The following is a 26,979-nucleotide window of genomic DNA, read 5'->3' as shown; positions in this document are numbered from 1 at the left end:
AGGGAGAAACATCTCTTAAAATGTCTCATTTGCATCAGAAGTCAAGATGGCTCATTCTATGGTTTCCCACCCACCAAGGCCACATTGTCCACTTCAGGAGTAATCCTTTTTAACCTACCAGCTGCTCCGTATCAATTAGGATATTGAAGCACCTCAGTCAGAGTCCAAGATCCTTGGGAGAGGAAAAATTGGATAGTCCCAACTGAATACCCTAGAATTCCAAGGTCTCCAGTGACTAATGGTAAAGGGGTAAGCTGTGAACTTTGTTAGATTAAGGTTTTGCTCTACCAACAAACTAGTCTGAGATATCAGCTTCCTGTTATTCAAATGAGAATAATTATACCGACCTTAGAGTGTCCTTATAAAGATTAGAAGAATACTATTTCTAAAGTGCATAGAACAAACCCTGATTGACTATAGGTTTGGAAAAACCCATGTCCCTTAATTTTATTTTTTTCTACTTTTGGTGGAGTGGGAATGGCTACTGGATGGTCCCATCTTACAATGCTCTTGAGCTTATGGGCACTGATGCCCAGCAAGACCAGTTACATGGGAAGTCTGTGAAGAAATGGTGTCTATCTCTCCCTCAGGTTTCTGCTCCACCTGAGAGATAGGAGATCAGAAAAGGTGACTTACTGCAGATCCCCTACCTCCCCCTCTCACCTGATTATATATATCCAATAGGTTCATGGCATTGCTTCATGATGCTCAAGCCCTCAGCAGGAACCATGTTTAGACAGTCTGAAGGCAGATATGAAGCAGCTGAACAGAGCTGAGCAAGGAGGAGAACCAAGTGACTCAAGAATCTGGGGCAGTTAAGAAACCACAGCAGCTCACTATTAGATTGAGCCCACTTCTTACACAACAGCTGGGACCCAAGGCAGGAATCAGGAGCTTTGAGGAGGTGAGGACCCCCAGAGAAAGGAGAAGTTCTCACACACCACAGTGCAGCTGAAACAGGTCTTCAGGCCATGTGAGGCTGGAGCTGGTTTGAGGATATCCCCACCTCCAACCTCTGGGACAGGTGGGGTTGCTGGAGGTCATCACATCCATCTTTGCTTCCTTGTGGACCCACTGCCAGAAAAACCTGCAACAGCCTCTGCTCTTGGTCTCAGTCTGCTGAGTCCCCCAGGAGTTGGAAAGAAGGGTTGCCCAGATCTTTCACAGACAGAGGTGCTTGTCTCCTTGGGGCTGGCTTCTTGTGGCTCCAACACCCTCTTGAGGGAGCCCAAGGTGAGTCCAGCAGGAAAGACTCATGACCAATCCAGGGAAGACTGTTTCAGGACCTCCAAAGTGTTTGAAAAGGTCAGATATAGGAGAGACCATTTCTAAACCTTTGGGAACCAGATAGGCTTCATGGAACATGTGGTTTGGAAGAGGGCTTTGGGCAGGATGATAGGATTCCAGTAGGCAGGGGGGGGAGCAAGGAGCAGGGAAAGGGAGCCATCTTTCTGGACAAAGAGATGTAAGTGAGCAAAGGGGAGGCTGACATTTAGATTGAAGCCAGAAAGACTCTTCAATAGAAAAGACAAGAAAGGGCTGGTTCAGATCTTCCTACAAACTTCACTCTTCCTATCCCCCGGAAGCCTCATCGAGGATGGTCAGAGGATACTGCACATTCATCATCATGACCAAGTACCCCTATCCCAGAAAGGGACAGGCCGAAGCTATTTTCCTAAGAATGCAATTCCTGACTTCTAGGTTCTAGGATTATTTTCTGAGAAAATTAAGTCCTGGAAGGGGTGAAGAGTTACAAATTCCTCTTCCCACTTTACAAAAAGGTGGATTTGGGGCCCATGGGCCAAGCTGAGGCCAAAGTCCAGGTTAACACAAGTAACCAAGAAGAAGGTTATAAGATACACTAGACATTCTTCCCAGTACAAGTGTACTGCTTGACACACATGCTTTGCTCTATGTAAGGTGCAACAGAATCCTCAGGCCAGTCCTTTACAGATTCATACCTACCCATGCTCCTTCCATTGACCCCCAACTCAGCATTCAACACCAAGGTCATAACTCCCTCCTCTGTGGCATGGCCATCTTCACACAGTCCCCATGCCTGGGCTCATGCTCTTAAGGAAAGACACACACCAACCAAACAGCAGAGGCTGTGGGGATTAACACAGTCAGAAAAGTCTTCTTTGGAAAGCTTCAGAAGGTGAGGGGTCAGGAGCTGAGTCAATGGCAGAGGAGGAGTGCTCATCCTGTGACTGTGAGGATCCTGAACAGAAGGGCAGTTTGGAGAGGTGTCAGAGGAAGTAATAAGGCTACATAGGCCCAGGTAACGGACAAAGGGCAGATGGAACTGGACCAGAGGCGGAGCAGGCGGGTGCCTTCAGGGGTCAAACTCCTGGTGGAGGTGTCCTGGGAGTGCCAATTCTTCTGTTTCCTCCAATTGAATTATCTTCATGGCATGACATGACTTACAGACCTCACTGTAGATAGTAGTGGAAGGTCACTTTTCTTTCTGTGACCTGATAACCTGGATGCTGTTCCCTGATAACCTGGAAATGCAAGACAAAAGGTTCCTGAAATAGCTGAGGGATAGAGGAGCCCTAGAAGAACCAGAAAAGAATCAGTGCTATTGACATGTAATACTTATGAATTCCCATAAGTGCCCAGAGGTATATTTTTCCCAAAAGTAAATTTTCTTATAAAACACTCTTGATTGTCTGGAAAGAGTTAAAGAGGGAGTAGGAAAAGAATCATCAGTGACTAGATAGGACAAACCCAGGCCAGGCAGTGAGAGACCTGGAAAAGCACAGTGCCCAGGTCTCACCTTGTCCATGTGCTCTAGAGATTCCTGCTGGCTGCATACTGAATGCTGTCATCATCATCCTCTTGTGACCTTGCACCTGAGAGATAGGCAGAGTGGCTTGAGTCTGAGCCTTGGAAATCTGTACCCTCTTCCACTGCTATGGACACACACCATGGCCACACCCACTAACCCCTCTGCAGGGACTTTTTGTAGGAGAAAGGATGTCAAGAATCCAGTGAAGAAAGAGAGGTATGTGAGCCTGGAAGGAGAAGGGCAACCTGCCTCTTCCAGTCTTCATCTTCTTCTCGTGTATCTTCCAAAGGTACAGTCCACCTCCGAGGATCAATAACACAGCTGCGACTACCCTAAGGATGTCTGGCAGGAGGTCAGCATTGGCCTGGTTGGCTGAATCTGTTTTCCTCAAACACAGAGGGCAAATAAGTTAAAGTCAAGAGAGAACTTGAGATACCCACTGCCAAAGGAAGATAGACAGTAGGTGGAGAAGTCTAAAGACTCCTGGTTCAGAAGCTGAAGAAGGAGGAGCCTGGTAGTATCATTCATTCAACCAGGTCCTGGAACTTTTGCTTGGTGCCAGGGGTACTGAGATGAGCAAGATGGAGTCTCCCAGTGTAGAAGACTGATAAAATATCAAACTCTGCTATCCAGAGGGATTGCAGTAAAACAGAGCTGTACCCCTTGCACAGAGGTCCTCAGGGAGGGTCTCCCAGAGGAGGTGATGCATAAACTGACCTTGAGGGATGAGCAGCAGTTTCCCAGATATTCAGGGTGGGCATAGCTTTCCAGGAAGGAGGGATGCTGCATTTGGGAAACGGTAGTATCTAAAGCCAGCCCCTGGGAGTTGCCAGTGCTTTATTGCAGCAGGCAGGACTGGGCAGGGAACGAGATGTAGGTGAGGGGAATTAGTGAGGGCTTGTGGGTAATGCTGAGTATTGAAAATCACCTGACACTCTAGCCTTGGAGTAGAGAGGTCCAATTAACAGATGTTTTAAGAGATCCTGGCATTTCAGATCCCTGCACCAGCTCATGGAGGATGGTTTACAGAGGGTGAGACCACACACAGGATAAGGTTATTCATTCATTCAATGCAACTGTGATTACATAAACTTTGGCCAGGAGCTTGTGCTTCCACAGGGTTTCAAAGGAGAACAAAACATGGCTCCTGCCTTCATAGTGTTCCTGTCCATGCAGGAGACAAATCCATAAACAGATAATCACCACTCAGTGTAGGAGTGGCCACAGACGCCCCAAGGGAGTCAATGCCTGAAGGCAGGATGGCTACATTATTGCAGGGCTCTGTGCAAAATGAAAAGGCAGACTCCTTGTTAAAAATTTATTAAAATTTTAAGACATCAGTAGAATTTAGACAAATTAGCAGATTTTTAGACCAATCATGGGGCCTATCTTAAGGCAGGGCCATGTGTGAATGCATTTTCACATGCCCACATATCTGCAATGGCTGAGGAGAATCCTCCATGAAGAATAAGACAGGAAGTCAAGGACACAGGATGAAGAAGGGCTGATGGTCAAGGAAACAACATGTCCAGAGGTGCAAAACTTGCAAAAGCAGGGCACATTCTGGAATGACAAACAAGGAATTCAGTGGTAAGTGTATAAATAAGGTCAGAAATGTGGACAGAGGAGCGTCTGAGCCCCTCCATGACATCCCACAGGAAGTCATGGAGGTCAGACTTGAAGAAAAGCCACAATGACCCATTATGATTACTTTCCTGAAGACCATGCTGAATGCACAATGGATGTTGGATAGTGGTGGAGAGAAGCACTGAAAAACGACTACCTGGGCTAGCAGGGGCAAGCAGTTTAGAGCAGGTCATGGATGTGAGACACACTGAAAAGCAAAGGTAAGTTGAATGTTTTTCCTAGACTCTTGTATGAAGTGGTCAGAAAGCAGTGCTAAGAAAATGGTGGGAAGAAAAGCCCTGAACCCCCAGACCTCAGTGCCATCTGAGCTCTGAAAGTGCTCCTCCCCTCTGGCAGATTGCACTCACCAGGGACGCAGACTCCACCAAGGTCGAAGGAAGCAGTTTTATATTCCACCGGGTTGCTGACCACACAGATGAGGATGGCATGGGGCTGGCCTCTCGGCACGCTCACAGCCAGAATGTATGAGTTGCAGGCTGGTTCTAATGTCCTTCTCTGCTCCCATTCTCTGGGGATGCCCTTGTTCTCCCAGGTCACATTCAGGTCTTCTGTGGCCCCAGAGGCTCTGCACTCCAGGGTGACGTTGCACCAGTCTGGTGTGATGGATGTTGATCCCACCAGAATCTGGGGAGAGGGCACGGGCTCTGGGGTAGGAGGCAACAAAAGAATTAAACTTCACATATGTGGAAAACTTTACATGCCACAGTTTAATATCTATTACCTCACTGAAGCCAAGGCATATGAGGAAGGCTTATAAGAAAGTAAGGGGTTGAGTGATAGTTGCTCAGTCATGTCTGACTCTCTGCAATCCCATGGACTGTAGCCTGCCAGTCACCTCTGTACATGGAATTTTCCAGGCAAGAACATTGGAGTGGGTTGCCATTTCCTTCTCCTATAAAGAAAGTGGGTGCATTTTACACTTAAAACATAATTTTCCTAAAGCTAAATATTCACCAAGAGACTAGGAATGGGGCCATTGTGTTAGGTCCTATGCAACGTCACTAGATTTCACAAGCCTTAAAAATCAGCCACAAGAAAATAAAATTTAGATTTAATTTTCTTAGGGCCTATTATTTTTAAAAAATTGGGATTTTTTTTTCCCAGAAGAGAAAGACGCTTGGGACAGAAGGGCTTGTCTTGGTTCATGGCCCTAACCCTGTGTCTCCAGCTGAGTTAAAGCTTGGGACAGCACAACTCTTATGGGGAAGGACATCTGGTTAGTTTTGGGAGGCCAGAGAAAGGCACTAGCTTCCTAAAGTAGAGACATTTGTGGGAGATGCAGTGGTTACAACTAGGAATGACAATTCCAGGTGTGGTTAGAACATGCCACTGAACTTGTGGTATAGACAGGAAGAAAAGTGACAGATTTACAAGCTGCCTTGAAATCCCATGGGGACTTATGAGTTGTCTTCTCCATAGAAGGATATTTCCCTATGCAGGGAGGATTTTTAGGGAAAGACAGTGTTTGCTAAATGGGTTCCTTAATAAGCATTGCAGTGTAAACTTTCTCCTATGCTCATATAGCATTTAAGAGCTAAATTGTAGTGTCTTTTCTGAGTGAGGCCATTAACAGATAGGCTCTGAGCAAGAAGACAGTGTTCATTGGGTACTGACTACACTCGGATTTTCAAATCATGGTAGAATAATGGCCCCTCAAAGATATCCATGTCTTAATCCTTGGAATCTGTGGATATGTTACATTACATGAAAAGGTGAATCAAGGTAGCAGATAGGATGAAAGCTGCTAATAAGTTAACCATGCAATAATGAGATTATTCTGGATTATCTGGGCAAAATGAAATCATAAGCTTCCTTAAAAGAGAAAGAAGTCACTGATGCCAGCAAGACACCAGGATTTATGATTTTAACAACTATCCATGGTCAGAAATAGCCCTAAGAGATCTTCAGAGTTCATTTGGGGGATTCCAGCCCTTTGATGGACCAAAAATCCTAGTTCAGCCGTAGGGAAAGGATAAGAACAGTTTTGCTTTACCTCATCACCTTGATCCCAGGCCAGCATGACTCAGTGCTGAGAGAGATACCTCTAGACTGTGACTTTTCCCACAGGAGGAAGAGGGAATAAAGTGACAGTCTAGCTTCCCCATAATTTGTGAGGCATTGCCTGGGAAGCTGTCTCACGGCACCCAGAACAGTGAGGACATTATCTGAGGTTTCATGCACACGTGCTAAGTCACTTAAGTTGTGTCCAACTCTTTGTAGATCTATGGACTGTAGCCCAACAGGCTCCTCTGTTGATGGGATTCTCCAGGAAATAATACTGGACTGGATTGCCATGCCCTTCTCCAGGGGATCTTCCCAACCCAGGGTTCGAACCTGAGTCTCATGTCTCCTGCATTGGCAGGTGGGTTCTTTTCCAAACAAATATAAGTGGAAGCAGATCGCAGCAACTGGGACACATGGCACTGAAAACCATTTCTCACATATACCCACAGACGGTAGTCAATTCAACCCTATACCCAGAACCTCACATACTCCTGCAACCAACATCCCACATGCCTCTACAGCTGAAGCCTCAAACTTTGTTGAGCTTTACAGTGACTATCTTTTTTCCCCTTAGAGCCAGCCCTAAAAGACTGGGAGAAGAGACTGCTTATTCAAATACACAGACACCAATGCAAGGCTACAAGAATGGAGAATCAGGAAAACATGACAATACCAAAGGAGCAAAACTAACTCCAATAACCAATCAGAAAGAAATAGAGATCTATGAATTGCCTAACAATTCAACATCATCATATTAAATAAGCTCAGCAAACTACCAAAGAACACAGACAGATCACTAAGTAAAATTTGGAAAAAAATTTGTGAACAAAATGAGAAGTTCAGCAAGAGATAGAAAACATTCAGAAGAACCAAACAAAAATTCTGGTTCTAAAAATACAACGACTGCATTAAAATTGAATAGTGTCTCATTAGCAGATTTGACCAAACAGAAGAAACGAACAAGAAATTCAAAGACAGAGTATTTTAAATTATCCAGTTAGAATAGGAAAAGGAAAAAGAATTTAAAAAGTCTATGGGATACTATAGGAAAATCAATACACACATTATGGGAGTTCCAAAGAGAATACAAAGAAAAAGTGTTGATAATTTATTTAAAGAAATTATGGCTGAAAATTTCCCAAGTCTGGGCAAGTAAATGGATATTCAGATTCATGAAGCCCAAAGGTCTCATGATGGTAGAATCAAAGAAGTATAAATCAAGACACATAGTAACTGAATATTCAAAATTCAAAGACAAAGACAGAATTTTGAAAATAGCAAGAGAAGAGCATCATATACAAGGGAATCTCTATAAGAATATCATCAGGTTTCTCAGCAGAGACCTTATAGACCAAGAGAGAATGGAATGATGTATTCAAAGTACTGAAAAAAACCCATTGGTAACCAAGATTATTATACCTGGTAAGAATGTTCTTTAAAAAAGAAGAAGAGATAAAAACTCTCCATGACAAGCAAAAACTGAGAGAGTTTTCTTCATTAAACCTGCCTTATAACCTATGCCAAAGGGAGCTCTTAAAGTTGAAATAAAAAGATGCTAAAAATATACAAAATCGAGGGAGGAGCTAAGATGGCGGAGGAGTAGGACGGGGAGAACGCTTTCTCCCCCACAAATTCATCAAAAGAACATTTAAACGCTGAGTAAATTCCACAAAACAACTTCTGAATGCCGGCAGAGGACATCAGGAACCCAGAAAAGCAACCCAAGTCTTCGAAAGGAGGTAGGAAAAAATAAAAAAGACAAAAAAAAAGAGACAAAAGAGGGAGGGACAGAGTTCCATCCCAGGAAGGGAGTCTTAAAAAGAGAGAAGTCTCCAAACACCAGGAAACCTTCTCACTGCTGAATCTGTGCCGAGCCTTGGAAGCACAGAGGGCAACATAACAGGGAGCAAAAATAAATGAACAATTAAAACCCGCAGATTACGAGCCTTACGGTAACTCCCCCAGCGGAGAAGCAGCACAGACGCCTGCACACGCCACTAGCAAGCGGGGGCTAGGCCGGGAGGCTCCGCGCAGGCTGCATCACTTAGAGTAAGGATCTGGCCTGAATACCCCGAGCACTCTCTGAGCGAAGTAATTTGGGCTAGCAAACCAGACTGTAGGATATCTACCACGTGAAAAGCCAGCCCTAACCTAAGACACCGCCAGGCCCGCGCACGGAACAAAGGACTGAACAGAGATAGCCAGCTGCAGACCATCACCCTCTGGTGACAGGCAGCCAGAGCTGGAAAGGGGCAATCGCAGCCCCAGAGAGACATTATCTATAAAACTGTAAGCAGGCTTCTTTGCTAACTAAAACTTCTTGGGGGTCTAGACGGTCAACATCCGCCTGAGAAGGTGTGCTGGTTGTACAACCAGAAAACCAAGCAGCAGGGATGCGATAAGTCGCAGCAACCATGCTCGCCAAACACCTCATCACCTGAGCTGCTCAGACCTGGGAAGGACACAAAACGCAGGCCCCACCAAGTCTGCACCTCTGAGGACTACCCGAGTGCCTGAACCTGAGTGGCTTGGACCTGGGAGGTGCAAGCAGCCCAGGGCCGGCCACGGATGGTTCCTGGCAGAGCAACCTAGAGCCTGAGCAGTGTGGGCAGGGAGGCTACATGCGCCGTGAGCGGGGGCAGACCCAGTGTGGCTGAGGCACTGCAAGCACACACCAGTGTTATTTGTTTGCAGCATCCCTCCCTCCCCTCAGCGCTACTGAACAAGTGAGCCTAAAAAAAAAAAAAAAGTGTCCACCACCGTCCCCTTTGTGTCAGGGCAGAAACCAGACACTGAAGAGACCAGCAAACAGAAGAAGCTATAACAGAGGGAACCGCCTTGAAAACTACAGGCAATAGATTAAAACCCTGTGGTTAGTACCGACTACATAGGAAGGGGCCTATAGATCTTGAGAAACGTTAAGTCGGACCAAGGAACTAGCCGAAAATGAACTGACCCCACAATACCCACAACAAAACCAGAAAAAGTCCTAGATATATTTTTACTATTTTTACGATTATTCTTTCTTTCTTTTTTTTAATTTTTAAAAAAATTTTAAGTCCTCTATTATTTCTTTAATTTTCACTTTTATAACCTACTATTACTTTGCAAAAAAAAACAAAAACGAAAAAGACCCTATTTTTTTAAAAGCAAACTTCATATATGTATTTTTTATAATTTTTGTGACCTTGTTTTTTTTTCTTCTTCTTCTTCTTTTCTTTAATATTGTATTTTTGAAATTCCAAACTCTACTCTAGATTTTTAATTTTAGCTTTTTGGTATTTGTTATCAATTTTGTACCTATATTTTTTAATAATTTTTATCACTTTTTCTTTCTCTCCCTCTTTCTCTTCTTCTTTTATATAACATTGTATATCTGAAATCCCAAACTCTAGTCTAGATTTTTTATTTTATGCTTTTTGGTATTTGTTATCAATTTTGTACCTATATTTTCTTTATAATTTTTGCGACTTTGTTTGTTTTTGTTTGTTTGTTTTTTCCTCTCTTTATTTTTCTTCTTCTATTTTTAACATTGTATTTTTGAAATTCCAAACTCTACTCTAGATTTTTAACTTTTGCTTTTTGGTATTTGTTATCAATTTTGTACCTATATTTTCTTTATAATTTTTGCAACTTTCTCTTTGTTTTTTTTTTTTTTCTCTCTCTTTCTTTTCCTTCTTCTTTTCTTTAACATCGTATTTTTGAAATTCCAAACTCTACTCTAGATTTATAATGTTTGGTTTTATGTATTTGTTACCAATTTTGTACCTTTAAGAACCCAATCTTCAGGACCCATTTTTCACTAGGGAGCGAGATTACTGGCTTGACTGCTCTCTCTCCCTTTGGACTCTCCTTTTTCTCCACCAGGTCGTCTGTGTCTCCTCCCTAACCCCTCTCTACTCTACCCAACTCTGTGAATTTCTGTGTATTCCAGATGGTGGAGAACACTTAGGGAACTGATTACTGGCTGGATCTGTCTCCCTCCTTTTCATTCCCCCCTTTTATCCTCCTGGCCACCTCTGTCTCCTTCCTCCTTCTTCTCTTCTCTGTATAACTCCGTGAACATCTCTGAGCGGTCCAGTTGTGGAGTACACATATGGAAGTGATTACTGGGTAGCCCACTCTCTCCTCTTTTGATTCCACCTCATCTCATTCAAGCCACCTCTAACTCCCTCCTCCCTCTTCTCTTCTCTTCTCCATGTAAGGCTGTGAACCTCTCTGGGTGACCCTCATGGTGGAGAAACTTTTCATCTTTAACCTAGATGTTTTATCAATGGTCCTGTATAGAAGGAGAAGTTTTGAAACTACTGTAAAAATAAGACAAATAACTGGAAGCAGGAGGCTTAAGTCCAAACCCTGACTCCAGGGAACTCCTCACTCCAGGGATCATTAATTGACAGGAGCTCATCAAACGCCTCCATACCTACACTGAAACCAAGCACCACACAAGGGCCAACAAGTTCCATGCAAGACATACCAAGCAATTCTCCATCAACACAGGAACACAGCCCTGAGCTCCAAGATACAGGCTGCCCAAAGTCAGCCCAAAACCATAGACATCTCATAACTCATTACTGGACACTTCATTGCACTCCAGAGAGAAGAAATACAGCTCAACCCACCAGAACACCGACACAAGCTTCCCTAACCAAGAAACCTTGACAAGCCACCTGTACAAACCCACACACAGCGAGGAAATGCCACAGTAAAAAGAACTCCACAAACTGCCAGAATACAGAGAGGACACCCCAAACTCAGCAATTTAAACAACATGAAGAGACAGAGGAATACCCAGCAGATAAAGGAACAGGATAAATGCCCACCAAACCAAACAAAAGAGGATGAGATAGGGAATCTACCTTATAAAGAATTCTGAATAATGATACTGAAATTGATCTAAAATCTTGAAATCAAAATGGAATCACAGATAAATAGCCTGGAGACAAGGATTGACAAAATGCAAGAAAGGTTTAACAAGGACCCAGAAGAAATAAAAAAGAGTCAATATATAATGAATAATGCAATAAATGAAATCAAAAACACTCTGGAGGCAACGAATAGTAGAATAACAGAGGCAGAAGATAGGATTAGTGAATTAGAAGATAGAATGGTAGAAATAAATGAATCAGAGAGGAAAAAAGAAAAACGAATTAAAAGAAATGAGGACAATCTCAGAGACCTCCAGGACAATATTAAATGCTACAACATTTGAATCATAGGGGTCCCAGAAGAAGAAGACAAAAAGAAAGCCCATGAGAAAATACTTGAGGAGATAATAGTTGAAAACTTCCCTAAAGTGGGGAAGGAAATAATCACTCAGGTCCAAGAAACCCAGAGAGTCCCAAAAAGGATAAACCCAAGGTGAAACACCCCAAGACACATATTAATCAAATTAACAAAGGTCAAACACAAAGGACAAATATTAAAAGCAGCAAGGGAAAAACAACAAATAACACACAAGGGAATTCCCATAAGGATAACAGCTGATCTTTCAATAGAAACTCTTCAAGCCAGGAGGGAATGTCAAGACATACTTAAAGTGATGAAAGAAAATAACCTACAGCTCAGATTATTGTACCCAGCAAGGATCTCATTCAAATATGAAGGAGAAATCAAAAGCTTTACAGACAAGCAAAAGCTGAGAGAATTCAGCACCACCAAACCAGCTCTCCAACAAAAACTAAAGCATATTCCCTAGACAGGAAACACAAAAATAGTGTATAAATTCAAACCCAAAACAGTAAAGTAAATGGCAACGGGATCATACTTATCAATAATTACCTTAAACGTAAATGGGTTGAATGCCCCAACCAAAAGACAAAGACTGGCTGAATGAATACAAAAACAAGACCCCTACATATGCTGTCTACAAGATACCCACCTCAAAACAGGGGACACATACAGTCTGAAAGCGAAGGGCTGGAAAAAGATTTTCCATGCAAATAGGGACCAAAAGAAAGCAGGAGTAGCAATACTCATATCAGATAAAATAGACTTTAAAACAAAGGCTGTGAAAAGAGACAAAGACGGTCACTACATAATGATCAAAGGATCAATCCAAGAAGAAGATATAACAATTATAAATATATATGCACCCAACACGGGAGCACTGCAATATGTAAGACAAATGCTAACAAGTATGAAAGGAGAAATTAACAATAACACAGTAATAGTGGGAGACTTTAATACCCTACTCACATCTATGGATAGACCAACTAAACAGAAAATTAACATGGAAACACAAACTTTAAACATACAATAGACCAGTTAGACCTAATTGATATCTATAGGACATTTCATCCCAAAACAATGAATTTCACCTTTTTCTCAAGCACACATGGAACCTTCTCCAGGATAGATCACATCCTGGGCCATAAATCTAGCCTTGGTAAATTCAAAAACATTGAAATCATTCCAAGCATCTTTTCTGACCACAATGCAGTAAGATTAGATCTCAATTACAGGAGAAAAACGATTAAAAATTCCAACATATGGAGGTTGAGCAACACGCTGCTGAATAACCAACAAATCACAGAAGAAATCAAAAAAGAAATCAAAATTTGCATAGAAACGAATGAAAATGAATACACAACAACCCAAAACCTGTGGGACACTGTAAAAGCAGTCCTAAGGGGAAAGTTCATAGCAATACAGGCATACCTCAAGAAACAAGAAAAAAGTCAAATAAATAACCTAACTCTACACCTAAAGCAACTAGAAAAGGAAGAAATGAAGAACCCCAGGGTTAGTAGAAGGAAAGAAATCTTAAAAATTAGGGCAGAAATAAATGCAAAAGAAACAAAGGAGACCATAGTAAAAATCAACAAAGCCAAAAGCTGGTTCTTTGAAAGGATAAACAAAATTGAAAAACCATTAGCCAGACTCCTCAAGAAACAAAGGGAGAAAAATCAAATCAATAAAATTAGAAATGAAAATGGAGAGATCACAACAGACAACACAGAAATACAAAGGATCATAAGAGACTACTATCAACAATTGTATGCCAATAAAATGGACAACATGGAAGAAATGGACAAATTCTTAGAAGAGTACAACTTTCCAAAACTGGACCAGGAAGAAATAGAAAATCTTAACAGACCCATCACAAGCATGGAAATTGAAACTGTAATCAAAAATCTTCCAGCAAACAAAAGCCCAGGTCCAGACGGCTTCAGAGCTGAATTCTACCAAAAATTTAGAGAAGAGCTAGATGGAGAAATATACCATGTTCATGGATTGGAAGAATCAATATAGTGAAAATGAGTATACTACCCAAAGCAATTTATAGATTCAATGCAATCCCTATCAAGCTACCAATGGTATTCTTCACAGAGCTAGAACAAATAATTTCACAATTTGTATGGAAATACAAAAAAACCTCGAATAGCCAAAGCAATGTTGAGAAAGAAGAATGGAACTGGAGGAATCAACCTGCCTGACTTCAGGCTCTACTACAAAGCCACAGTCATCAAGACAGTATGATACTGGCACAAAGACAGAAATATAGATCAATGGAACAAAATAGAAAGCCCAGAGACAAATCCATGCACATACGGACACCTTATCTTTGACAAAGGAGGCAAGAATATACAATGGATTAAAGACAATCTCTTTAACAAGTGGTGCTGGGAAAACTGGCCAACCACTTGTAAAAGAATGAAACTAGAACACTTTCTAACACCATACACAAAAATAAAGTCAAAATGGATTAAAGATCTAAACGTAAGACCAGAAACTATAAAACTCCTAGAGGAGAACACAGGCAAAACACACTCCGACATATATCACAGCAGGATCCTCTATGACCCACCTCCCAGAATATTGGAAATAAAAGCAAAAATAAACAAATGGGACAAATTAAAATTAAAAGCTTCTGCACAACAAAGGAAACTGTAAGCAAGGTGAAAAGACAGCCTTCAGAATGGAAGAAAATAATAGCAAATGAAGCAACTGACAAACAACTAATCTCAAAAATATACAAGCAACTCCTACAGCTCAATTCCAGAAAAATAAATGACCCAATCAAAAAATGGGCCAAAGAACTAAATAGACATTTCTCCAAAGAAGACATACAGATGGCTAACAAATACATGAACAGATGCTCAACATCACTCATTATCAGAGAAATGCAAATCAAAACCACTATGAGGTACCATTTCATGCCAGTCAGAATGGCTGCGATCCAAAAGTCTACAAGCAATAAATGCTGGATAGGGTCTGGAGATAAGGGAACCCTCTTACACTGTTGGTGGGAATGCAAGCTAGTACAGCCACTATGGAGAACAGTGTGGAGATTCCTTAAAAAACTGGAAATAGAATTGCCTTATGACCCAGCAATCCCACTGCTGGGCATACACACTGAGGAAACCAGAACTGAAAGAGCACGTGTACCCCAATGTTCATCACAGCACTGTTTATAATAGCCAGGACATGGAAGCAACCTAGATGTCCATCAGCAGATGAGTGGATAAGAAAGCTGTGGTACATATACACAATGGAGTATTACTCAGCCATTAAAAAGAATACATTTGAATCAGTTCTAATGAGGTGGATGAAACTGGAGCCTATTATACAGAGTGAAGTAAGCCAGAAAGAAAAATACCAATACAGTATACTAATGCATATATATGGAATTTAGAAAGATGGTAACAATAACCCTGTGTATGAGACAGCAAAAGAGACACTAATGTATAGAACAGTCTTTTGGACTCTGTGGGAGAGGGAGAGGGTGGGATGATTTAGGAGAATGGCATTGAAATACGTATAATATCATATATGAAACGAGTCGCCAGTCCAGGTTCGGTGCACGATACTGGATGTTTGGGGCAGGTGCACTGGGACGACCCAGAGGGATGGTATGGGGAGGGAGGATGGAGGAGGATTCAGGATGGGGAACACGTGTATACCTGTAGCGGATTCATTTTGATATTTGGCAAAACCAATACAATATTGTAAAGTTTAAAAATAAAATAAAATTTTTAAAAAAAGGCATTGATAGGATTTCCCTTAAAAAAAAATATATATATATACAAAATCATATGAAAATATAAATCTCACTGACAATATAGATAAATATAATATGCAATATTGCAATAATACTGTAATTGTGGTGCATAAACCACTTTTTAACTTTGATATGACAGTTAAAGACAAAAGTATTCAGAATAACTATAATAGAAACATATGCTAATTAGTAGAAAATATAAAAAATTTAAATTGTGACATAATAACATAAAATGTGTGTGTGTGAGTACAAGTAAAAGTGTAGAGTTTTTGTATGTGGCTGAAATTAAATTAGTTGTTCAAAACAGGCTGTTATAAGTATGTTTTATCTAAGCTGCATGGTAACCACAAAGAGTACACCTAAAAAAGATACATGCAAGAAAAAGAGGTAAAAACCAAAGCACGTTAATACAGAAAAATCATCAAGTCACAAGGAAAAACAGTAAGGGAGAAAGAATGGAATAAAAGAACTACAAAACAGAAAACAATTAAATAAGATGACATTTATAAATAAACAAATGTGACCTAATTAAACTTAAAAGCTTTTGCACAGCAAAGGAAGCCATAAACAAGATGAAAAGACAACCCTCAGAATGGGAGAAAATATTTGAAAGTGAAGCAATAAAAGATTAATCTTTAATATACAAGCAGCTCATGCAGCTCAATAAAAAAAAAAAATTAGGCAGAATACCTAAATACATGTTTCTCCAAAGAAGACATACACATGACCAAGAAACACATAAAAAGATACTGAACATTGCTCATTACTAGAAATGTGCAACTCAAAACTATAATGAGGTATCACCTCACACAGGTCAGAATGGCCATCATCAAAAACTTCACAGACAATAAATGCTAGAGAGGGTGTGGAGAATTTGCACGGTTGGTGGGAATGTAAATTGACACAACCACTATTGAGAACAATATAGCAGTTCCCTAAAAACTGAAAATACAACTATCATATGACCCAGAATTCCACTGCTGGGCACACATCTCAGAAAACCATTATTCAAAAAGACACATGACTTTTGGATGTGGCTTTTTTCACTTTAAAATACATTTAGGACTCATCTACCTGCTGCATGTATCAAGAATGTTACTTTTATTACCAACTAGAATTCCATTGTATAGATATAACATAACTTTAAAAAAAATGTGTCTGTTTTTGATAGCTGTTTTTAGCAAAATATCTTGGCTGTTGCTAATTTGGAGTGATTATGAATAAAGCTACTTCAAACATTAAAAAATAATTAAACTTTAAAAAAGACACATGCACCCCAATGTTCATAGCAGCACTATTTACAATAGCCAGGACATGGAAGCAATCTAGCTGTCCATCAACAGATGAATGGATAAAGAAGTTGTGGTATGTATATACAACAGAATACTATTCAGCCATAAAAAGCAATGAACCTGAGTCAGTTGTAGTAAGGTGGATGAACTTACAGCCTGTTATACAGAGTGAAATAAGCCAGGAAACAAAAACAAAGATTGTATATTAACACATACATGTGGAATCTAGAAAAATGGTACTGTTGAACTTATTTGCAGGGCAAGACTAGAGATGCAGATGTAAAGAATGAGCTTGTGGACACAGTGGGGGAAGGAGAGGGTGGGAGGAACTGAGACAGTAGCATTGACATATATACACTGCCATGTGTAAAATAGATAGCTAGTGAGAAGCAGCTGTAGAACACAGGGAACTCAGCTTGTTGTTCTGTGATGACCTAGAGGGCTAGGATAGGGGGTGGGGTGGGAGGGAGGATCAAGAGGGAGGGGATATATGTATACTTATACCTGATTCACATTGTTGTATGGCAGAAACCAACACAATGATGTAAAGCAATTATACTCCAGTAATAAAAATATCCCCCCAAGCCAAAAATGAACTTATAAATTCTTACAATTAACATTTACTTTAAATATAAATAGATTAAACTCCCCAATAAAAGACATAGAGTGACTGAATGAATAAAACAAGATTCAACTAGATATATTATTTATATATATATATATATATATATATATATATATACACACACGATATCTACAAGAGACTCACTTTAGTTTTAAGGGCACACGTAGGCTAAATGTGAGGGATGGGAAAAGATATTCCATGCAAATGGGAATCAAAAGAGAGTGTGGGTGGCTACACATAGCAGACAAAATAGATGTTAAATCAAAAGCTGTCATGAAGGCAAAGAAAGTCATTACATAAAGATAGAGGGTCAATTCAATAGGAAGATATAACAATGATAAATATTTATGCACTCAACATCAGAGCACCTATGATATATAGAGCAAACAGTGACAGAAGAAATAGCAATAGAATGATCGTGGACTTGAATATCTTGCTTTTAAGAGTGGATAGAAAATTCAGATAGGACATCAAGAAGGAAACAGCAGACTTTAACAATACTATAGACCAAATGGACCTAACAAGCATGTATAATTGGACCATATAGACCTAACAAACAGAATATTATACCCAGCAGCAGTAGAATTCATATTCCTATCAAGTGCACACACAGGATACATCATATATTAGGCCATGAAACAATACTTAAGATTTAAGAAATTATATAAAATATCTTTTCCAACCACAATGGAATGAAATTAGAAGACAATAAATGAAGGAAATGGGAAAATTTACAAATACATGGAAATTAACCAACACACTTTTGAACAATCACTGGGTCAAAGAAGAAATCATAAGGGAATAAGAAAATACCTTGAGTACAAGAAAAGGAAAGAATATAAAACACAGAAGGAAACAAAAGCAGTACTAAGCCAACAAACACATGGAAAGATGCTCAAAATTGCTCATTATTAGAGCAATGCAAATCAAAACTACAATGAGGTATCACCTCACAGGTCAGAATGCTCCTGCTAAGTCACTTCAGTTGTGTCCGACTCTGTGCGACCCCATAGATAGCAGCCCACCAGACTTCGCCATCCCTGGGATTCTCCAGGCAAGAACACTGGAATGGGTTGCCATTTCCTTCTCCAATGCATGAAAGTGAAAAGTGAAAGTGAAGTCGCTCAGTTGTGTCCGACTCTGTGCGACCCCATGGACTGCTGCCTACGAGGCTCCTCCATCCACGGGATTTTCCAGGCAAGAGTAGTGGAGTGGGGTGCCATTGCCTTCTCCGCACAGGTCAGAATGGCCATCATCAAAAAAATCTACAGACAATTAATGCTAGTGAGGGTGTGGAGAAAAGATATATCTCTTGCACTGTTGATAGGAATGCAAACTGATATAATCACTATGGAAAACACTATGGAGATTCCTTTAAAAACTAGGAATAAAATTACCATGTTGTTGTTCAGTCACCCAGTTGTATCTGATTCTTTGTGACCCCATGGACTGCAGCATGCCAGGCCCCCCTGTCCCTCACCATTTCCCAAAGTTTGCCCATATTCATGTCCATTGCATTGGTGATGCCATCCAACCATCTCACCCTCTGATGTCCTCTTCTCCTTCCACCCTCAATCTTTCCCAGGATCAGGGACTTTTCCAATGAGTCAGCTGTTCGCATCAGATGACCAAAACACTGGAGCGTCAGCTTCAGCATCAGTTCTTCCAATAAGTATTCAAGACTTATTTCCCTGAAGATTGATTGGTTTGATCTCCTTGCTGTCCAAGGGACTTTTAGGAGTCTTCTCTAGCACCACAGCTCAAAGGCATCAGTTATTTGGCATTCTGCCTTCTTTACAGTCCAGCTCTCATAACTGTATGTGACCACTGAGAAGACTTGACTATATGGACTTTTGTTGGCAGAGTAATGTCTCTGCTTTTCAAAACACTGTCTAGGTTTGTCATAGCTTTCCTGCCAAGAAGCAGTTGTCTTCTGATTTCATGGCTACAATCACCATCCACAGTGATTTTAGAGCCCAAGAAGAGGAAATCTGTCACTACTTCCACCATTTTCCTTCTATTTGCCGTGAAGTAATTGGGCTGGATGTCATGATCTTAATTTTTTAAATGTTTAGTTTTAAGCCAGCTCTTTCACTCTCCTCCTTTACCCTCATCAAGAGGCTCTTTAGTTCCTCTTCACTTTCTGCTATTAGAGTGGTATCATCTGCATATCTGAGGTTGTTGATATTTCTTCTACCGATTTTGATTCCATCTTGTAACTCATCCAGCCAAGCATGGCTCATGATGTGTTCAGTGTATAGGTTAAACAAACAGGGTGACAGCAGGCAGTGCTGTTGTATTCCTTTCTCAAAAGCTACCATACGACCCAGCAATCCCCCTACTGGACATATACCTGGAGAAAACCACAATTCAAAAAGACACATGTACCCCAATGTTCCCTGCAGCACTATTTACAATATCCAGGACATGGAAGCAACCTGGATATCTATCAGCAGATGAATGGATAAATTGTTACATATACAATGGAATATACTCAACCATAAAAAGGAACAACTTTGAGTCAGTTGTAGTGAAGTGGATGAACCTAGAGCCTGTTATACAGAATGAAATAAGTCAGAAGGAGAAAAACTAATATTGCATATTAACACATATACATGAAATCTAGAAAATGGTACTGAGGAACCTAATTGCAGGGAGGAATAAAGATGCAGAAGTAGAGAACAAACTTGTGGACACAGTCGGGGAAGAAGAGGGTGGGATGAATTAAGAGAGTAGCTTTGCAATATATACATTATTATGTGCAAGATAGGTAGCTAGTGGGAAGTTAACACAGCAGGCTCAGCCTGGTATTCTGTGATGACCTAGACAGGTGGGCTAGCTGGAGTGGGAGGGAGGATCAAAGAGGGGACATATGTATACTTACGACTGATTCACGTTGTTGTAAGGCAGAAACCAACACAACACTGTAAAGCAATTATCCTTCAATTAAAAACTAAATTTTAAAAAGCAGTACTAAGAAGGAGTGTTATAGTGATAAACACAATAAAAAATAAGAAAGCTTTCAAACTACTTAAGTTTAAATCTCAAGGAACTAGAAAACAAAGAAAAACCTAAGCCAGAAGTGATAAGGAAGTGATAAGGATTACAGCAGAAATGGATAAAATAGAGCCTAGAAAGACAATAAAAAATTCAGTGAACCTAAGAGTGTGTTGGAAAGATAAGCAATATTGTCTAGCCCTTAGCAAGACAAGAAAGACAAGAAAAAAAGAAGAAAGAATCAATTAATATCAGAAAATGAGATTACTGGTGCACAGAAATAAAGAGCTCATAAGAAACTCTTATGAACAATTCTATATCATCAAATTGGACAATCCTGAAAAAAAAGTGGATAAATTCTGAGAAACATACATCCTATAAAGCTTGAATTAAAAAGAAATATACAACTCAAAAAGATTAATAATAATAAATAATTAGTTTTAATCAGCAATCAAAAACTTCCCAACAAAGAAAATTCCAAGATTGAATGGAGTCATAGGTGAATTTTATCAAATCACATACCAAAGAATTAATCTAATCCCTCTAAAACTCTTCCAAAAAAACAGTAGTATAGAGAACACATTTAAAGATGTTAGCATATCCTAAGCCAAACTAACACACCACACAAAAACTTATAGGCCAATAACCCTGATGAACAAAAATGCAAAATCTCCACCAAAATACTAGCAAATGGCATTCAACAAAATATTAAATGGATCAAACACCATGACCAATTAGGGTTTAATCTAAAGAGGCAAGAATGTTTCAGCATATGCAAATCAATAATGTGATATACCATGTTAAAACAATGAAGGATAAAAATCACACAATAATTCAATAGATGTGGAAAAACCACAAAAAAAACACAAAATTCTTTCATGATTAAAAACTCTCAAATTAAGAATTGAAGGAAGTTATTTTAACACAATAAAGGCCATATGTAAAGTCCACAGCTAACATCAAACTCAATGGTTAAGGATTTAAAGCTTTCCCTCTAACATTAGGAACAAGGCGAGTGTGTCTATTTGCTGTTTCTATTCAACTTAGGACTGGAAGTTCTAGCAACAGCAAGCAGGCAAGCAGAAGAAATAAAAGGCACCCAAATTGGAAAGGAAGAAGTAAAATTATTTTTGTTGCAAATGACATGATCTTGTATGTAGAGAAATCTAAAGATTCTACAGAAAAATCCTTTTAGAACTAATAAGTGATTTCAACAAAATTGCAGAACACAAAATCAACATATGGAAGTCTTTTGCACTTCTATACATTAACAATGAACTATCTGAAAAGGAAAACAAGAAAACAATCCCACTTACATTACAATCAAAAAGAATAAAATATCGAGGAATAATCTTAACTAAAGATTGAAATATCTGTGCACCAGAAACTATGAATACTGATGATAGAAATTTGCAAACACACAAATATATAGAAAGACATTACATGTTCATGAATCTGAGGAATTAATATTGTTGAAATGTTCACAGTACCAAAGCAACATAGATTCTATCCAAACTGTGTGAATATAATTAGGGAGTTTTACAAAAACAGAAAAAAAACCTTAAAATTCTTATGGAACCACAAAAGATCCCAAATAGCAGAAGCAACTTAGAGCATGAAGTACTGAACTGGAGGCATCACATTCCCTTATTTCAAAGTATATCACAATGCTTTTAAAGCAGTATGGTACAGACATAAAAACAGATATATAAACCAATGGAACAGAACAAAAATCCCAGAAATAAACCCATGCATATATGGTCAACTTATCTTTAACAAGGAAACCAGGAAAACACAATGGGGAAAGGGAAGTCTTCTCAGTAAATAGTGCTGGGGAAACAGGATATCCACATGAAAAGCATGAAATTAAACCCTTACACCATACACAAAATAAACTAAAAATGTATTAAAGATCTAAAAGTAATACTGGAGATTGTAAAACTCTTAGAAGAAAGCAAAGGGAAAAATCTTTCTGACACTGGCCTTGACAATAATTGTTTGAATATGACAACAACAGCATAGACAGTAAAGCAGAAATAGCAAATGGGATTATATTAAACTGAAAAGGTTTTGCACAGCATGGGAAACATCAACAGAGTGAAAAGAAAACCTAAAAAATGGAAGAAAATAGCTGCAAACTATATATCTGATAAATGGTTAGTATCCCAATTTTATAAGGGAACTCAATACATAATTTTATTTTTACTTTACATAATTTTATTTTACTCAGTGCTCAATTTTATAAGAGAACTCATACAAATCAATAGGAAAAAACCTAAATAATCCAGTTAAAAATGGGGAAATGAACTGAATAGACATTTGTCAATGGAAGATATAAAAATGGCCAACAGCTATATGAAAAATCACTCAACATTATTAATCACCAGGAAAGTGAAAATCAGACCCACAGTGTGTGCACGAATACTGGAGCAGGGTGTCATTTCCTCCTCCAGGAGATATTCCTGACTCAGGTATCAAACCCGCATCTCCTGTGTCTCCTTCATTGCAGGCAGATTCTGTGCTGCTGAGCCACAGGGGAAGCCTAAAACCACAGTGAGTATACAAGCTTTAATGGTTACTATCAAAAAGAAAAAAAGATGTGTTGATGATGGGGTAGAGAAAAAGGGATATTCATACACTGTTGGGGGATTGTAAACTGGTGCAGCCATTTTGGAAAATAGTATAGAGTTTCTCAAAAATTAAAAATATAACTGTTGTTCAGTCGCTCAGTTGTGTCCAACTTTTTGTGACCCCATGATTGCAGCACACCAGGCTTCCCTGTCCATCACCAACTCCCCAAGCTTGCTCAAACTCATGTCCATCAAGTCAGTGATGCCATCCAACTGTTTCATCCTCTGTCATCCTCTTCTCCTTCAGCCTTCAATCTTTCCCAGCATCAGAGTCTTTTTCAATGAGTCAGTGCTTTGCATCAGATCCCAAAGTATTGGAGATTCAGCTTAAGCATCAGTCCTTCCAATGAATTTTCAGCACTGATTTCCTTTAGGACTGACTGGTTTGATCTCCTTGCAGATCAAACTCTCAAGGACTCTCTCAAGGACTCTCAAGTGTCTTCTCCAACACCATAGTTCAAAAGCGTCAATTCTTCAATGCTCAGCCTTCTTATGGTCCGACTCGCCATACCTGACCACTGTTCCATGCCTGACATCCATACCTGACTACTGGAAAAACAGTAACTTTGACTATGACTTATAACTACTCTATGATTCAGCAATTATATTTTGGGTATATATTTAAAGGAATTGAAATCAGGATTTCAAAAACATATCTGCACTTTCATGTTCACTGCAACAGTTTTACAATATACAAGACATGGAAACAACCCAAATGTCTGTTGCCAGGTGAGATGATAAACACGTGGAAGTGAAGTCGCTCAGTCATGTCTGACTTATTGCGACCCCATGGACTGTAGCCTACCAGGCTCCTCCTTCCATGGGATTTTCCAGGCAAGAATACTGGAGTGGGTTTCCATTTCCTTCTCCAGGAGATTGAACCCAGGGTCTCCCACATTGTAGGCAGATGCTTTATCTTCTGAGCCACATACAAAGTAATACTGTTGTTGATCAGTCACTAAGTCATGTTCAACTCTTTGCAACTCCTGGATTTGCAGCATGCCAGGCTTCCCTGTTCTTCACTGTCTCCTGGGGTTTGCTCAAACTCATGTTCATTGAGTCAGTGATGCCATCCAACAATCTCATCCTCTGTCTCCCCCTTCTCCTCCTGCCCTCAATCTTTCCCAGCATCAGGTCATTCCAAAGAACTGCTCTTTGCATCAGGTGGCCAAACTATTGGAGCTTCAGCTTCAGCATCAGTCCTTCCAATTACTATTCAGTGTTGATTTCCTTTAGGATTGACTGGTTTGACCTCTTAGCTGTCCAAGGGACTTTTAAGACTTTTCTCCAGCAACATTATTTGAAAGCATCAATTCTTTGACGTTCAGCATTCTTTTTGGTCCAGCTCTCACATCTGTACATGACTACTATAAAAACAATAGCTTTGACTAGGTGGATGTTTGTTGGCAAAGTGATGTCTCTGCTTTTTAATACGTTGTCTAGGTTTGTCATAGTTTTTCTTCCAAGGAACAAGCATCTTTTAATTTCATGGCTGCAGTCATTGTCTGCAGTGATTTTGGAACAGTCACTATTTCCACTATTCCCCCATTTACTTGAGATGAAGTGATGGAACCAGATGCCACGATCCTAGTTTTTTGAATATAGAGTTTTAAGCCAGATTTTTCACTCTTCTTTTTCACTTTCATCTAGAAGAATATTACTCAAACTTACAGAGGAAGGAAATTTTGCCTTATGTGACAAACATAGATGAAGCAGTAGGACATTACACTAAGTAAGCCAGAAAGAGAAGAACAAATAAATACTACATGAAACCACTTATATGATGAACCTAATATTATCAGTCTTATAGAAGCAGAGAGTGGAAGGGTTCTTGCAGAGATGTGGGGAGGGGGTGAAATGAGTATGTATTAGTCAAAAGGTACAAAGGTTCAGTTACACAAGATGAATAAACCCTAGAGATCTACTGTATGACATAGTGCCTAAAGTTCACAATACTGCATAATATAAGTAAAAGTAATTTTAATGCCTATAATTAATAACACTGTAGACTAACAACAATCAAATAAAGAAGGCAGGAGGAAGCTTTTGGAGAGGATGAATCTATGTTTTTGGCATAAGTTATGGTGACGGTTTCACTAGTATATGTGCATGCTCAGTTACTTCAGTCATGTCTACCTCTTCGTAACCCTGTGGACCACAGTCCGCCAGGCTCCTCTGTCCATGGGATTCTCCAGGTAAGAATATTGAAGTGGGTTACCATGCCCTCCTCCAGGTGATCTTCCCAAACCACGGATAGAATCCATGTCTTCTGCAGTCCTGCACTGCAGGCGGATTTTTTTTTTTTTTCTTTTTTACTTCTGAGCCTCTGGGGAAGTCCACACACACACAGATAGATATATATTTGAAAATTACCTATAGTTCTTTTAAAAAATGATACTATACAGTTAATATAAACTTTATTATAATTTAAGAGCCCATCTGATATATCTATGTATTTTGTATCTATGTATTTGGGCAACTGCAAATACAAAATCAAGGACTTCTTAATTTTTTTTAAAAAAATTTGCTTTTTGCTATCAAGCTGTTGTTGCTGGCATTGTTCACTACAATGCTGAATCTAGTTATTTGTCACAGATCACAGTAAAAGGCATACTCTATGAAAAATTAAATACTTCTCATCAAAAATAAAGTGAAAAAGACAGGCAGAAGAACAAATCAGATGGATGCAATGTGAGATGAATTTGATGATTTGAAGATGAATGAAGGGTGGACACCAACCAAGGAAATCAGGTATCCACTTGAAGGTGCAAAAGGCAAGAAATGGATTCTCTCCTGAGTCACCAGGTACGAATACAGGCCTGCCAATACCTTGATTTTGCCCAATGAGACCCAAGTCTGACTTATGATCTACAAAATGGTAAAATAATCAGTTTGAGAGGTTTTAAGGCCATAAGTTTTCCTGGTAGTTTGTTACAGTAGTAATAGAAAACAAATAGAGAAATTAAGCAACTCAGTTTTAGAAAGAACAATTAATGTTACCGTATAAATTCCCATTTTCCTCCCTCAAAATACTGAAGTGATTTTCTCCCTTTGGTGAATCTCAAGTCTGCTCTCCTTTTGTGGCTAACATGTACACCTTATTGTTGGGTGAGAAGACAGAGTCTGAAGGTTGGGGTCTAAATAAAAATCTTATAAAATTGGGTCTATGTGACCCTCCTAGGACAAAAGCAGGAGGGAAGCCATGGTGAGGAGGTGTCACTTACCATAGACAGTGAGGAGGAAAACCTGGGTAAGTTCTAATCCTTCAGGGAAGCTGACTCGAGCCCGGTACTGTCCACTGTCCTCACAGGTCAGGTTCTCAATCTTCAGGGACAGGATGTTGGGCACATGGACCCTCTGCTGGTACTTGTCCTGGAGGTCGACCCAGGTTGGAGTGTCTGCCCCACGATGGACTCCCAGCAGGACACTGTAGTTTGACTCAGGGCCAAAGGCCCACGAGACCTCCTCTGGTTCAGCTTCTTGCTTCTTGCTCACGTGAAACAACACAGAACTTCCTCGGATCCCCTGCAGGGCAACACGGGCTCCAGGATCCTGAACTTCAGAACCATGTGCACCAGGACTCTTGGCCCCAGTGCTGCAGATGCCTAAAGGACTGGAAACTGGACATATGTTTTTTTCATCAATAATAAAGGAAAGAACCCACACAAACCTCTTTTTAAAGAAATCCACCCAGGATAATTCCTTGATTCTAGTAAGACAACCAAGTACAATTAATTGAAACAACTTTTGGAATCAAGTCCTCTTTCTAATGAAGTTTAACACTGAATAGATGACATAAATTTGCTAACCTGATATTTCCTTACTGACCTCATAAGGTCAGTATAAGTTAAATGACATCACAAGTGAAAAGCACCCAGCACATTTTCAGGCACAAATTAGGTGCATAAGTGTAGAAGGCGCTTAAAATGCCTCCTTAATCCCTGCCTCCTTGTGCTCGCACATTTGTTTAACCCCTTTCCCTGCAGTGC

The 26,979-nt window shown here is 39.8% G+C and overlaps 1 protein-coding gene across 1 annotated transcript in view; it reads right to left on the bottom strand.

Moving 5' to 3' along the window:
- Positions 1-2,915: 2,915 nt before the first annotated feature.
- LOC147376726 (SLAM family member 9-like) overlaps positions 2,916-26,979 on the bottom strand; it is a 29,572-nt gene continuing 5,508 nt past the window's right edge. Inside the window, exons 2-4 of the mRNA XM_086393468.1 lie at positions 26,215-26,610; positions 4,786-5,082; positions 2,916-3,169 (exon numbers count right to left, since the gene is read on the bottom strand). Coding sequence (XP_086249594.1) covers positions 2,916-3,169; positions 4,786-5,082; positions 26,215-26,610 — 947 coding nt within the window. The remainder of the gene's footprint in view (positions 3,170-4,785; positions 5,083-26,214; positions 26,611-26,979) is intronic.

Source organism: Bos grunniens, chromosome 3 (genome assembly GCF_055505025.1).
Source record: "Bos grunniens cultivar Pamir isolate PY7600 chromosome 3, Bosgru_T2T1.0, whole genome shotgun sequence".
NCBI classification, from domain to species: Eukaryota; Metazoa; Chordata; class Mammalia; order Artiodactyla; family Bovidae; genus Bos; species Bos grunniens.
The sequence above is the reverse complement of the archived record's forward strand: the minus strand, read 5'-3'. Positions and strand labels throughout refer to the sequence as shown.